Source organism: Spermophilus citellus (genome assembly GCF_964194105.1).
Source record: "Spermophilus citellus genome assembly, chromosome: 9".
In the NCBI taxonomy this organism is placed as follows: domain Eukaryota; kingdom Metazoa; phylum Chordata; class Mammalia; order Rodentia; family Sciuridae; genus Spermophilus; species Spermophilus citellus.
Genome location: NC_138191.1, coordinates 132573796 through 132589643, shown reverse-complemented (window position 1 = coordinate 132589643; position 15848 = coordinate 132573796). Strand labels below are relative to the sequence as shown.

At 37.6% G+C, this 15848-nt stretch overlaps 1 protein-coding gene across 9 annotated transcripts in view; it reads left to right on the top strand.

The window, feature by feature from the left end:
* KIF1B (kinesin family member 1B) overlaps positions 1 to 15848 on the top strand; it is a 150091-nt gene that overhangs the window by 13775 nt on the left and 120468 nt on the right. For all 9 annotated transcript variants that reach the window (XM_081305730.1, XM_081305728.1, XM_081305729.1 and 6 more), the window contains exon 2: positions 6738 to 6917. In XM_081305730.1, the coding sequence (XP_081161856.1) occupies positions 6812 to 6917 (106 nt within the window). In that variant the 5' untranslated portion in view covers positions 6738 to 6811. The remainder of the gene's footprint in view (positions 1 to 6737; positions 6918 to 15848) is intronic.

Genomic DNA, 15848 nt, shown 5'->3' with positions numbered 1-15848 from the left:
TGGATTACAGACATGGGCTACCAAGCCTGGTTATTAACTCTTTTTATAATACACGCAACCATAGTTTCCAATTACTGTGCAGACGCTTTTTAAAAATATTTTTATTAATTTTTGATGACCCTTATTTTATTTACTTATTTACATGTGGTGCTGAGAATCCCACCCAGTGCCTCACACATGCTAGGCAAGTGTTCTACCACTGAGCCACAACCCTAGCCCTACTGTGCAGACTTTTAACTCACAGCGTAACTTGTGCCAGTTTGTAATCCCAGGTAATTGGGAGGCTGAGGCAGAAGGATCTCAAGTTTGAGGCTACCCTGGGCAATTTAGCAAGACTGTGTCTCAAAATAAAAAATTAAGAGGTCTGAGGGTTTAGCTCAGTGGTAGAGTTCCCCCTGATTCAATTCCCAGTACCAGAAAACAACAACAAAAACAAAACAGTAACATCAACAACAATAACAACAAAAACCTCACTGGTGAAGATGATTAGTTTTACTGAGAGAGTTAAAAAAATGGTGGGCTGGGATTGTGGCTCAGCCGCAGAGCATTTGCCTAGCTTGTGCGAGGCATTGGGTTTGATCCTCATCACCACATAATTAAAAAAAAATAATAAAATAAAGGTATTTAAAAACAATGGGAAAAATATGTATTTAGATTCAGATTGTTATGTGAAAGTAATTGTTATGTGAAAGTAATTTAAAAATTACTTTCACATAACAATCTGAATGTATTGCTTCCAAAAAGCAATCTGAATGTATTGCTTCCAAAAAAGGATGGCTATTAGCTTTTTAAATTAGAAATGAAATTGAATTAATCTTTTCCTTGTGATGACATAACCTCTTTTTTTTTTGAAATTTTTTCTTAATGCCATTTAAACATTAGTCTGTTGATACATAGTAACCAGGAACTCAACAATAAAATTGCTATCTCCAGCACCTTGTGTTTTAGAGGATTAGAAATTTAAGATTGTGTTCTTGTTTTCAGGGAATTTAAAATCTATAGCAGGAACAAAAATAATTTATTCTGCCTGGGGTAAGGTCAAAGAATTGAAAAGTTGGATTCATTCATTCGTTTGTTTGTTTATTTAGTTTTTCAGCACTAGGGATTAAACTCGGGGACTTCATATGCTAGGCAAGTATTCTACCACTAAGCGATATCCCCAGCTCTCTATAAAGTATTAGAAGAAACAGTTGCTTTTAATTCAGGAATGTGTAAAGGTCTTGAAAGAATAAATTGGAGTTTGGAAAGAACAGGAGAAGAGGAAGGCATTGTGGGAGAATATTACAGAATAGGCAGAGAACACTTGACCAAATAATCAGTCTTAACTTCATTTTTAAGGCACAGAGGCAAGAAAACACAAGAAGATTCTGAAGCTCTCTGGTGGGGGATGGTTAGGGAATGTGGATGGAAGGCTGTGTTTTGTGGTCCTGCAAAAATAGTTTGTTTATGTTTCAGAACAATTTAAAGCTAGTGTGGGGAGTTCCTCCATTGAGTGTAGGGAAAATCAAGATTTTTAAGTGGACGGTGACAGGAATAGACCTGTATTTCAGAGAGACAAATCTGACAGTATTGTGTAGATGGAACAGATAAAAATGGGAATGTTGTGTAGTATGAATGGGGTAGAAGGAAGAAAGAGATAAAGCTGCTTAAGAGGGCCTTGGAGGGGCTCAGTGGTACAGCACCTGCCTAGCATGTGCCAGGACCCCATGTCTATTCCACGGCACCACCACATAAATAAATAAATAAATAGGCAGGCCTTCAAAAGTATTGAAGGCCTAATGGGTATGTTGGTAGAAAAGGAAGAGACAGAAGTGGGAACAGAATGGTGGGTACATTAAAAGAAGTAGAAAAGAGGTAAAAGAGGGCTGGGGATATATAGCTCAGTTGGTAGAGTGCTTGTCTTGCATGCATAGGTCTTGGGTTCAATCCCCAGCACCCCCCCCCCCCACACACACACAAAAAAAAAAAAAAAAAAAAAAGAAAAAGGAAAAGAGGTAAAAGATCTGGTAGTGTTTGGAGGAGAGATAGTTTACTGATAAGATAGCTAGATAGAGGAATCAAACAGTCTCCTGAAAACATGAATTGTATAAGGACTTTGATATTGGAAATGTTAGTGTTTTGGTTCATAGTTACAAATGCATACTACCTTATACCTTATATCAGAAGCACAGTAAAAAGAGGATTTAGCCTGGGCTGTCTTGTTTATTAAGTCAGAAGTATTCAACACTCCAGTGGGCCCTGGGTAGAACACACATACACATACATAAATTAATTTAAATACCTATAGTATTTAATAACTGTCGGCTCTTTGGCAACCTTGCTTTTTCTATTCCTGATTATTTTTTAAATTTTTTTGATACTGGGGATTGATCCTAGGGTGCTTTACCACTGAGCCATGTTGCCAGCCCTTTGTTTTTTTGTTTTGAGACAGGGCCTCCCTCACTAAATGGCTTAGGACCTCGCTAAATTGCTGAGGCTGGCCTTGAACTTGGAATGCTCCTACCTCAGCCTCCTGAGCAGCTGGGATTATAGGCGTGCACCACTGCATCTGGCTTTTCTATTCCTGATTGTTTTTTAAAATTAGTTTCTATAGATTTTCTTGACTGAAAAAAAATATTTGCATATGGTTGATAATGCAAGCTTCTTTTATAACATTTCCTCCCCAATTATGCTGTTTATTGGATTAAACAGGGCAACTTGGTCTGTAGATTTTCCCACATTTTGAATTTGGCTGATTGTATCTTTGGCATCTCATCTGAATTGCCTCTTTGCTCCCTATATATCTGGTGAACTGATAGTTAGATCTAAGACTTCATTCTGTTACAACTTCATTTTTTATTTTATGTATATTTTATATTTTGCTAGTTTTCAGAATATTGAGATTTTTCTTTATTATTTTTTTTCTTTATTTTATTCACTTATATGTGGTGCTGAGACTCAAACCCAGTGCCTCATACATGCTAGGCAAGTGCTCTACCACTGATTCACAACCCCAGCCCTGTTACAGTTTCTTTCTAAGGGAGTGGGGCAAGAATACTTCCTAGGTGGTGCTGTGTATTTCTGTGTATTCCATCAAGAGGGGCTATATGGCCTTGGTGTCCTACTTCTAGTGGTTTGAGACTGATCAACTGAGTGGGACATGGTGGTGCATGTCTTGTAATTCCAGCTATTCAGAAGACTGAGTCAGAAGGATTGCAAGTTTGAGGTCAGTCTGGGAAAATCAGTGAGACACTGTCTCAAATATTTTTTTTTCTTTTTTTAAGAAAGAGAGAGAGAATTTTTTTTTAATATTTATTTTTTAGTTTTCAGCGGACACAACATCTTTGTTTGTATGTGGTGCTGAGGATCGAACCCGGGTCGCACACATGCCACGCGAGCGCGCTACCGCTTGAGCCACATCCCCAGCCTGAGATTTTTCTTTATTATTTTTTTTCTTTGGTGGTTCAAAGGGTCAAACCCAGGACCTCATGCATGCTAGGCATACCCCATACCCCAGTTGATAATTTGAGATTTTCTAAAGTGTCATTATAAACTCATAACTTCATGTATTTGATGTTTTCTAATCCATTTGCAGTTTCTTCTTCTTCTTTTTTTAATTATCCGGTTTGGTCAGTGAGAGCTCCTTTAGGCTGGCACCCCTGTCCTTTGGACACGATCCATTCATCTTTGATAGGATTTTGCTCTTGGGCACACAAAATGTTCTAGGATTTCCTTGAAATTTCTTGCCAGACTTGAAATTTTCAAGGAGTGCAAGTTCAAGGAGATTTTTTAAGAAATAAAATTTTCACCTTAAGAAGCCATTAAAAATACAGGTGTAGTGGTGCATGCCTGTAATTCCAGTGGCTTGAAAGGCTGAGGCAGGAGGATCACAAGTTCAAAGCCAGCCTTAGCAACTTAGAGAGACCCTTTCTCAAAATTAAAAATTAAAAAATGGGCTGAAAATGTGGCTCATTGGTTAAGTCCTACTGGGTTCAATCTGTGGTACCAAAAATAAAAGGAATAGTGCAAGATAGAATGCAGTTATGTAAAACGATAGCAGTGTCTCACAGTGTGTTCCAGTGTTTGAAGTGAGGAACCATTGATTGATTCCTGAAATGTTTGGGTAAGGTATTTTGGAAGAGATGAGATTGGGTGAGAGAGAGAGAAAAAAAAAAAAAAAGAGAAAACCTGTATGCCCATTGTTGGGCAGAAATAGGAGGTGTTTGTGGGATAGTGAAGGAGCTTGGCTAGAACAGAGTATTTTGACTTTGGTCTTGATCTTGGAAGCACAGGGGAATATGAGAATGTTCTCACAATTGAGAGCGACAGGGAAAGTCATACTTTAGAAAGGTTGATCTTCTAACATGGTTTAGCAGTAGTTTAAAGCAGTGGTTTTTGTGTAGGGATCTACAACATAATCTTTGAAAGAAAAAACAAAGCAAAAACCCTAATGTCAGGATTCTATCTTTAAAGTGTTGTATTAGATAAGCGACTTGTATTAGATTTGCTTCCAGAGACAATTTGTGTTTACTTTTATAAATAGATTAAGCAGTAGCATCTTTTTAAATCTAGTTTTTCCCCTTTTAATTAGTGGAGGGGGGAGTCTAGGCTCATTTGCTTTTCAAAAGACTGCTGTGTGATTTTGTTTTGTGCAACTCTGTTTGATTCTATTGAGTCAAAGACTAAAATTCAAAGAAGAGTTCATCGGTTTCAAGTATTCTAGGCATGTGGTAGTGAGTCCATGGATTAGGGGAAGGCAATGAGGAGAAGAGGTAGGAGGGACCAGAACAATGCAAATTTCTGTCTGAAAAGTTTTCCTATGGTTTGTCATGAATAATGTCAATACTAATACAAGGATTCTAAGAGAAGAAAACAAAGATGACCCCAGAACTTAAATAATGGGGCCTGGGAGAATGATGTTGGCAGAAATGGGAAGATTGAAAAATCATTAGTTTGGGAAAGAAGATATGGACATGATGAAAGTTGAGATGATGGTTATATATTAAAGGGAACTCTAGGAAGTTGAAATGTGTTTGATATCATGCTTTATCAGAATGCATCATCTTTTTGGCATGGTACTTAACTGGTGAATACAAGATATGCTATATCAATTGGAGGGTATAATAATTCCCAAAGTTTTCATTTTTTTTTAAAGAGAGAGTGAGAGAGGAGAGAGAGAGAGAGAGAGAGAGAGAGAGAGAGAGAGAGAGAATTTTTAATATTTATTTTTTAGTTCTCGGCGGACACAACATCTTTGTTGGTATGTGGTGCTGAGGATCGAACCCGGGCCGCACGCATGCCAGGCGAGCGCGCTACCGCTTGAGCCACATCCCCAGCCCCCCAAAGTTTTAATTTGATAAATGCAATCACAAAAATATTTGATATATTAAATAAAGTACTATTAGTTCCATATAAAGTGAAATGAAAAACAGATTGGAAAAAACATTGCAACATATATATAAAAATATTAGTATTAAAAATATTGTGATCATTTAAAGCAAAACCAAAAATCAGCAAATAGGCAAAGACTCAAACAGATGATTCCCACAGCTCGGTAATCCAGTTCATTAATTTATTTGTTCAACAGACACTGAGCTCTTCAAACAGGTACTGTTCTAACTGCTAGCACATAGGTCAGGAGATCTCTGAATACTTTGGTATGGCCTGAGAGATGGACATTGATACGACTGCTAGGAGAATTAGTGCACTGAGGTAGAGAGTGACTTGGGGTTTTATTTTTTGCCTTTTCCTGGGGAAAACATTGGTAGTGTTGTGCCACTGAAGGTTAGTATTTCTAAACTGTTTAATTATGTGGAAAAAAATTGGTCAGATTTAAATACTGGTTGGGTTCCCTGATAATTGGACTCATAAATACTTTTCTTTTTTAACTTTTCCCTTTTCATTTTATTCATGAATATTAATAGAGTAATGAATAGAGTGTAGACTTCTTCCTGACTAGAGAGAGAGAGAGGTTGCTTCTTGTGGAGATTACATACTTTTTTTTTTTTTTTCACTGAAGAGTGTTGATGTTGTTCTGTTGGGATGGGAATTATTCCTCAGAAAATATTAACATTTTTTTTTTCTGGCTTCTTTTAGTAGTGAAATGTAGTGATTTCACTACATTCTGCCATGAGTCCCTGGCACCTCTGAAGTGTAGGACCTGAGTCTGTGGGAATCTTCTCTGCTTATTGTGTAGAGTGCTCCTGCGGGTCAAATGGGATGCATGCCAAGGAACTTCCAAGTTAATCACTACATAGGGGTAATTAAAGGAGCCAGCACAAACTTATCTCTGTCCTTTGCTGTTTAATTACACATGGTATAACCAAATGGTTCAAACTGTAATTAAAAGTATAAAATTCAATACATTTCTTTAAAGAAAGGAAATAGGGGTTTGCAGATGGGAAGTTAGCTGTTCAAGGAACTCTTTTAACAAATAAACATTGTAAATTTTTCATTTACCTTTGAAGATTGATCCAGAAATACAGAAAGCAAGATAGATGCCTGTTTTTTTTTTTTTTTTTTAGAGTTTTAAAAGTTTAGGGACTTTTTTTTTTTTTTAGATATGAGAAGGAGATAATAGAGTAGGAAACCAAATTTCTTTCTTCAATATTTGATAATTTACTACTAGCTATATGACTTGTCGGGGAGAAAGGGAATGAGATTTCTAGAAATGAAAACAAGTAGAACTCTTAGGCTTCAGTTTGCTTGTGTTTCCTTTAATTTTGACTATCTTGTATGGAACCTTTTTCTTTTTAAAGGAAACTTGAACATAACTTAAAGAAGATTTGATACTTTATTTCTGGACTGCATATACATTACAAAGGCCATCAGAATGTCGGGAGCCTCAGTGAAGGTTGCTGTCCGTGTGAGGCCCTTCAATTCTCGAGAGACCAGCAAGGAGTCCAAGTGCATCATTCAGATGCAAGGCAACTCGACCAGTGAGTGGATATTCTTTTTTATCAGTTCTGTATCTCACCTTCTTCACCTCCCTCCCGGCCCTTCTTTCTGTAATCAGAATAAATGAACATTTGTATGTTGACACTTTGAACTTTGCCATTCTGAATGATCCATTCATTGCTTCCTCCTCTGAGATATTTGCTGCAGTACTTAAATGTGGACAGTGTATTTTGCTCTTTATAATTGGAAACCATGAATAAATGAACTGATTTAGCTATTATTAATGCCTTCTAAGTAGTTGACATCTTAATGACAGTAAAGATGTAAGCAGTGATTTTATTAAATCATGACATAAAATAGCTATGAAAGTCCCGAGAGAGAGAGAGAGAGAGAGAGAGAGAGAGAGAAAGAGAGAGAGAGAATTTTTTTTTTAAAGAGAGAGTGAGAGAGGAGAGAGAGAGAGAGAGAGAGAGAGAGAGAGAATTTTTAATATTTATTTTTTAGTTCTCGGCGGACACAACATCTTTGTTGGTATGTGGTGCTAAGGATCGAACCCGGGCCGCACGCATGCCAGGCAAGCGCGCTACCACTTGAGCCACATCCCCAGCCCGAGAGAGAATTTTTTAATATTTATTTTTCAGTTCTCGGCGGACACAACATCTTTGTTTGTATGTGGTGCTGAGGATCGAACCCGGGCCGCATGCATGCCAGGCGAGCGCACTATTGCTTGAGCCACATCCCCAGCCCTTCTTTCTCTATTTTAAATAGCATTTGAACTTGCCAAGATGGTCTTAAAATTTATCTTCCTAAATAGGCGTGGTGACACATGCCTGTAATCTCAGCAGCTAGAGAGGCTTAGGCCAGAGGATCATGAATTCAAAGCCATCCCCAGCAACTTATCAAGGATCTAAGCAACTCAGTGAGACCCTTTCTCTAAATAAAATATAAAAAAGGGCTGGGGATGTGGCTCAGTGGTTGAGTGCCCCGAGTTTAGTCTCTGGTAACAAAAAAAAAAAAGTTTCTGAGATTGGCTTCAAACTTGCAATACTCCTGCTTCAGCCTCCAGAGTCGCTGGGTCATGGGCATATGCCACTGTGCTTGGCCTTCTTCAGTAACGTTTAAATAAGGTTAAACATATTTATTTCCGCAAACATTTATTTATAAAGAAATTTTTAAAAAGGGGGCAGGTGGGCTGGGGATATGGCTCAGTGGTAAAGCAGTCCTGGGTTTAATCCCCGCTACCAAAAAAAAAAAAAAAAGAGGGCTGGGGATGTGGCTCAAGCGTTAGCGCGCTCGCCTGGCATGCGTGCGGCCCCGGTTCGATCCTCAACACCACATACCAACAAAGATGTTGTGTCTGCCTATAAATAAATAAATAAATATTAAAAAAAAAGAATTACATATAAAAAAAAGAAAGAAAGAATGTAATGTGACTTGGTTCTGTGGGCAAATTATTATTTAAAATACAGGCAGGCTCTTCTATCTTCAAATCTATAATTTTTGCAATAAAGAAGAATCATTGATCTTTCAGACAAAATTCTAAAGTAACCATTTTGACCTCATCTGTCTGCTGGTGGTCAATATTTGTTCCATAAAAGCCAGCTAGATATTGCAGTCCACATTTCAGGATAGTTAATATAGAACTTAAAGTATTTCATTGATAAATGCAGTATAACTTTTCATTTGTCCGATTGTACATGATGTAGAGTTAAACAGGTCATGTAATTATATATGTATAGGGTAATAATGTTTGATTCATTTTACTATCATTCCTACTCCAATATCCCCCCCTAATTTGACGACACCCCCCCCCCATTGGCTTCTGCATATCAGAGAAAACATTTGGCCTTTGGTTCTTTGGGATTGGCTTATTTTGCTTAGCATAATGTTCTCCATTTCCATCCATTTACTGGCTAATTTCATTCTTCTTTAAGGCTGAGTAATGTTCCATTGCATGTATATACTACAGTTTTTTAATCCATTCATCTATTGAAGGGCATCTAGGTTAATTCCATAATTTGACTATTGTGAATTGAGCTGCTATAAACATTGATGTGGCTGTGTCACTGTAGTATGCTGATTGGAAGTCCTATGGGTATAAACCTAGGAGTGGGATGACTGGATCAAGTGATGGTTCCATTCCAAGTTTCAAACTGGTTTTTAAATAAAGATTCAAGTCATGGGTGCGGTGGTGTGTACTTATAGTCCCAGCTGCTCAGGAAGCTGATGCAGGAGGATTGCTTGTGTCCAGGAGTTCAAGGCCGGCTGGGCAACATAACAAGACCCTATCTCAGAAAAAGAAAGAAAGAAAGAGAAAAAGAAAAGATTCAAAAATAGTAGTCTAGCCAGGTATGGTGACACATTGCCATCCTTTTTTGTTTTTTATTTTGAGACAAGGTCTTGCTAAGGGCCTTGGTAAGTTTCTGAGCCTGGCCTTGAAGCTGTGATCCTCCTGCCTCAGCCTCCCAAGTCACTGGGATTACAAGCATGTGCCTCCTGCCTCTCAATATTGTTACATTGGGGACTCAGGCTTCAGTCAGAGTTTTGGTGAGGACAAACCATCTTTAAACTCTTGTAAAAAGTTTTTCTGTAGAGAAATAAATGTGGGTCTGCTTGTTTTCTGATTTTGCCTATTATCCCAGGGTTGCAGGAGGCTGAAACAGGAAGATTACAAGTTGTAGGCCAGCCTGGACAATTTAGTGAGAACCTCCCTCAAAAAATAAAGGGGCTGGGGTTGGGGCTCAGCAGTAGAGCACTTACCTAATATGGGCAAGGCCCTGGGTTCAGTCCTCAGCACCACATAAAAATAAATAAAGATATTGTGTCCAACTATAACTAAACTAAATATTTTTTTTTATAATTTTAAATTTGTTTTAATTAGTTGCACATGACAGTACAATGATATTGACATATCATACATTTGAATCAGATGGGATATATTTTCTCATTTTTCTGAGTGTACAGGTTGCAGATTCACATTGGTCTTGTAGTCACGTATATACACACAGCAATAATAATTTCTATTTTAACTAAATATTTTTTAAAAATAAATAAAAAATAAAAGGGGGTCGAGATGCAGCTCAGTGTCAGGGTGCTTCTGGATTTAATCTCTGGTAACACATAAAAAAGATAGGTGTCTCAAAAGCTATACCCTTATATGTTAACTTTGTCAATTGTGCCAATGGTTCTGTGAATTATATTTTGTGAATAATTGTCAAAGAGACACACAGAAGTCAACATTGAATGTATACTTTATTCATTTATTTTTTAAAATTTGTTCTACTTAGTTGTACATGACAGCAGAATAAATTTCAATTAATCATACACAAATGGAGTGTAACATTTCAATTCTCTGGTTGTACACGGTGTAGAGACGCCCCATTCATGCAATCATATATGTACCTAGGGTAATGATGTCCATCTCATTTAGTCGTCTTTCCTATCCTCATAACCCTTTCCCACCTCTCCTTGAATGTGTACTTTAAATAGGTTAACTTTATGGAATATAAATTACACTTGAATAATCCTTTCTTTTTAATGTAGTGAGGATTGAATCCAGGGGCACCCAACCACTGAGCCAAATCCCCAGCCCTATTTTATATTTTTTATTTAGAGACTGGGTCTCTTTGAGTTGCTTAGTGCTTCGTGGCTGCTAAGGCCAGCTTTGAACTTGCAATCCTTTTGTCTCAGCCTTTCCAGCTGCTGGGATTACAGGCGTGGGCCACTGTGACTGGCTAATTTTTTAAAATTTGGAACAGGGTCTTTATAAATTGTCTAGGCTGGCCTCAGCCTCCTGAGAGGTTGGGATCACAGAAATTTGCCACCACGCTTGGCACAAAGACTTATCCTGTCACATAGTCAACCAGTTCTTTTCCTCATAAGCAACTTATATTAGATTTCCTTCCAGAGACAATTTAAATTTACTTTTATAAATAGATTAAGCAGTAGCTGCTCTGTATTTTGTTTTCTTTTTTTGGTGGTACTGGGGATTGAATCCAGGGATGCTGTATCACTGAAATTTATCCCCATCCTTTTAATTTTTTTTTTTTTTTGAGACAATTAAGGGTTTTCCTTAATTACTGAGGCTGGCCTGAAACTTGTAATCCTCCTGCCTTAACCTTCTGAGTAATTGGGAATACAGTGTGTACCTCTGTGTCCTGCTGCCTTACATGTTTTAAGTATTTGAATAATATAATCCATGTTTATAATTTGTAAAAGTTGTTTCTTTGATTTTAGCATGAAAGACTATCCATATAATTAATAAAAGGTTTTATTTATTAGCAAGTGTGTACTACATGTCTTATGGTATGCTAAGTACTACAAAAAGTGTCAAAAGTAATCTATTGACTATCTAGAACAATAAACTATTGGTCATAGTACAATTAAAAGCTTGTCTTAGTCCATTTTCTGGACTAAGACAGAAAATGTCTGGGTAATTTATAAAGGAAAGAGGTTTATTTTGACTCACAATCTTGAAGTTCAAGAGCATGGTACTGGCACTTGCTTGACTTCTTGAGTTGGTCTCATGCTGCTTCAATAATGGAGGAAAAGTAGAAGGCAAGCAGATGTGTGTGAAGGAGTAAGGGAAGGGCCAGGCTGCTTTATAGCAACCCATTCCTGTGGTAACTGACTGACTGACTCTCACAGAACTACATCAATTGCTTCATGAGGGTGGAGTTGTACTAATTAACCCCCACCCCTGTGGTACCAGAGATTGACCCCAGGAGTGGTGCTTAACCCACCCACATCCCCAGCCCTTTTTGTTTTTTATTTTGAGACAAGGTCTTGCTAAGTTGTTTAGGGCCTCGGTGAGTTACTGAGCCTGGCCTTGAAGCTGTGATCCTCCTGCCTCAGCCTCCCAAGTCACTGGGATTACAAGCATGTGCCTCCTGCCTCTCAATCTTGTTACATTGGGGACTCAGGCTTCAGTCAGAGTTTTGGTGAAGACAAACCATCTTTAAACTCTTGTAAAGTTTTTCTGTAGATAAATAAATGTGGGTCTGCTTGTTTTCTGATTTTGCTAGTATGGATTAAAACTCACTAAAATGGACCGGGGATGTAGCTTGCCTAGCATGCATGAAATTCTGGATTTAATCCCCAGTACTGGGAGAAAAAAAGAAACCTCACTAAGAGATTATGATTATGATTATATTTTTGGTACTGGGGATTGAGCTCAGGGTTTCAAACATGCAAGGCAAGTACTCCATGATTGACCCACATCCCCAGCCCTAAGAGATTGTTGATGGCTAATCAAGAAGGAGTTAGGTCTCCTATCTAGGCTAGGCAACTCACTATTTGACTTTATTATTTTAATTGTATTAAAAATGAAGTCAGGGGCTGGGGATGTGGCTCAAGCGGTAGCACGCTCGCCTGGCATGCGTGCGGCCTGGGTTCGATCCTCAGCACCACATACAAACAAAGATGTTGTGTTTGCCGAAATCGAAAAAATAAATATTAAATTCTCTCTCTCTCTCTGAAAAAAAAAATGAAGTCAGTTTAGAGGATAAAGTGAAATCATCCAAATGTGATATTCAGTCTGGAAGAATTTCAGATGTTTTAATTTGTGTCGAAAGCAAATTGAAGAAGGAAATAAGATTTTTAGTTGAAAATCTTTTGAGAATAGGTCCATAAAATTTTAGAATTGGTTGGGATATAAATTCTACTCACCCATTTTGGCTTATCTACCACAAAAATCTCCAGAATTATTAAAAATATTGATATATCTTTTTTTTTTTTAAAGAGAGAGAGAGATAATTTTTTTAATATTTATTTTTTAGTTCTCTGCAGACACAACATCTTTGTTTGTATGTGGTGCTGAGGATCGAACCTGGGCCGCACGCATGCCAGGCAAGCGAGCTACCGCTTGAGCCACATCCCCAGCCCTTGATATATCTTAAATATTATAGATGAAATGTCTGGGTTCCCAATCTTTTAAAATTATTGCATTATATTTATACATAATAATGGGGTTCATTTTGAACACAAAGTAAATATTCAGTTAGAGAATACTAGTATGTGAAATATACTAGTCCTATACTAGTATGTGAAAACCCATCTCTGGACCACCTCAAGCACATGCTGAACTGCTAATAATTTCTTTTAACATATATTGTTCAAAACTGGACTAATGGCTCTGCTCTGCCTTGCCCTTCCTTTCTTTCCCTTTTACCTTTTTGAGAGTCTGCTGTAAAATGATTCTATAGTAGTTGGAGAGACTAATGTATCATTGGACCCTGTCCTTTTTATGGCGTCCTTAAAGTTTGTGATAGGAGATACCAAGATATACACAAATAACTAATATAGAATGAAAGTGATCAAATGATAATTGCCATTAAAAAAGTGTTTTTAAAAAGTAGAAGTGTGGGGGCTGGGGAAGTGGCTCAAGCGGTAGCGCGCTCGCCTGGCATGCGTGCGGCCCGGGTTCGATCCTCAGCACCACATACCAACAAAGATGTTATGTCCGCCGAGAACTAAAAAATAAATATTAAAAATTCTCTCTCTCTCTCTCTCTCTCTCTCTCTCTCTCTCTCTCACTAAAAAAAAAAAAAAAAAAAAAAAAAAAAAAAAACTCTCTCTCTCTTCTCTCAAAAAAAAAAAAAAAGTAGAAGTGTGAGTTTGGAAAAGAGTAAATGCAAGGAGTTGTTGATGAAAAATAGTGGTTAAACTGAACCTTGAGGAATGAATAGGATTTAACCTAATATACCAGTGTAGTGGATGTTTGGAATATTAATGACTAAGCGGTGGGTTTAGATGGGGAGAGTGCATGCATTCTTGCAGAAATGAGATGAAATGAGTATGCTGTAGCCATGTGTGTTAGCTTCATTAAAAGGCTGCTGTGCTGGCAAACTGGCCTGTATTGCTGCTCACAGGGATTATAGCTGATTGCACGTGGAATGCAGTGGAATATTCCTGCTATCAGATCTTTCATGAAAAAGTAGAAAAGTATAAAGAGTGCTTTAGGGAATGCAAAATCTGAAAACTGAGTAGCAGCCATTTTACTTAAGCACTTTCTGATTTTGAAGGAAATATTTTCCATGGCCTAGATAAATATTACTGCCTTGACATTTTAGAGTCCTGAGTGCATACAAATGTCCTTGTTCAATGATATCATTATATTCCAAGTTTCTCCCACTTAGGAGGCATTTTTTATTTATTTATTTATTTTTAAATTTTGTTATTAGTTTCTTAAGACATTACAATGATCTTGACATCATACATTTGATTCAAATGGGGTACGTAGTCTTATTTTTCCACGTGTACAGATTGCAGGATCACATTGGTTATACGGCAGGAGGCATTTTTTAATTGTCTAATTTGTAAAAAGGGAGCTGGGGATGTGGCTCAAGCGGTAGCGCGCTCGCCTGGCATGCGTGCGGCCCGGGTTCAATCCTCAGCACCACATACCAACAAAGATGTTGTGTCCGCCGAGAACTAAAAAATAAATATTAAAAATTCTCTCTCTCTCTCTCTCTCTCTCTCTCTCTCTCTCTCCTCTCTCACTCTTAAAAAAAAAGTTAATTTGTAAAAAGGAAAATGGGGGAGTTAATGATTTAACTGCTCACGTTTATGAATAAGTTTTATGTGTAAATCTGGAGATAGTGAACCTTCATAAATTGAGAGAAACAGGAGGTATATATAAGCTGGTGTTTCACTTACGATGTGAGATATATACTCCATTGGGTGATTGAGTTGCAGTATTTTGTTTTATTCTTCCTTTGCCCAGGGTCTTCCACTGAGCTATATCCCCTGCCTTTTTTAGGTTTTTTTTTTTTTTTTTTTAAGATAGGGGCTTACTAAATTGCCAGGACTGACCTATACTTTGGAATCCTCTTGCCTCAACCTCCTGAGTAGCTGGAATTACAGACATACTCTGCCATGCCTGGCAAGCCCTTTTTATTTTATTTTGAGACAGGGTCTCCCTAAGTTGCTTAGCCTGGCCTTGAACTTTCAGTCTTCCTCTTTCAGCCTCCCCAGTAGCTAGGATTTAGGCCACCACACCTGGCAATCTTAGTTAATCTTGCAAATAAAGACGTTGTATACATATACCTGCTCATAGTAGGGAATAGGGCATATCATATACAAGGCATGCAAGTCCTTGCTTATAGTATGCTCATTTCAAAACCTTGTAGCCAGGTGTTTGCTCTTTTCCTTTCTAAAGTGGGGAATCTTTAATTTTTTGTATGTTTTTTCCACTTTTTAAATTGGTGAATTATAATTTTATGTAGTGATTGGATTCATTGTTACTTACAGGTACACAATGTAACAGCATAATTTGACCAATGTTATTTCCCAGTATTTTGCTCTCCTCATCCCTCCCCTGGACCCTTCCCTCTACTCTACTGATCTCTCTTCTGTTTTCAAAATATTCCCTCCATCCCCATACCTTTATTCTCCTTTTTCTTATCTAGCTTCCACCTATGAGAGAAAATATTTGACCCTTGACTTTTGGGAGTTTGGCTTATTTTGCTTAGTAGTATTCTCATGTTTTATTCATTTTCTTGCAAATGACATAATTTCATTTGACTTCTTTTTTTAAAATATTTATTTTTTTAGTTGTAGTTGGACACAATACCTTTATTTTATTTATTTATTTTTATGTGGTACTGAGGATCGAACCCAGGGCCTCACACATGCTAGACGAGCACTCTACCTCTGAGCCACAACCCCAGCCCTTATTTGACTTCTTTATGGCTGAATTAATCTTCTTTGGGTATATGTACCACATTTTCTTTATCTGTTCATCCACTGATGAACACCTAGGCTGGTTGGTTCCACAGTTTGGCTCTTGTGAATTTTGCTGCTATAAACATGGAGTAGCATAATTGGATCACATTGGTGGTTCCATTCCTAGTCTTTTGAGGAACCTTCATACTGGAATCTTTACTTTTATAGTCAAATGTTCATTGATTAAATGATTCTCATTTACTGGAATAAAAGAAGGTAAGCAACAAGAATATAAAGAGGTTTATAGG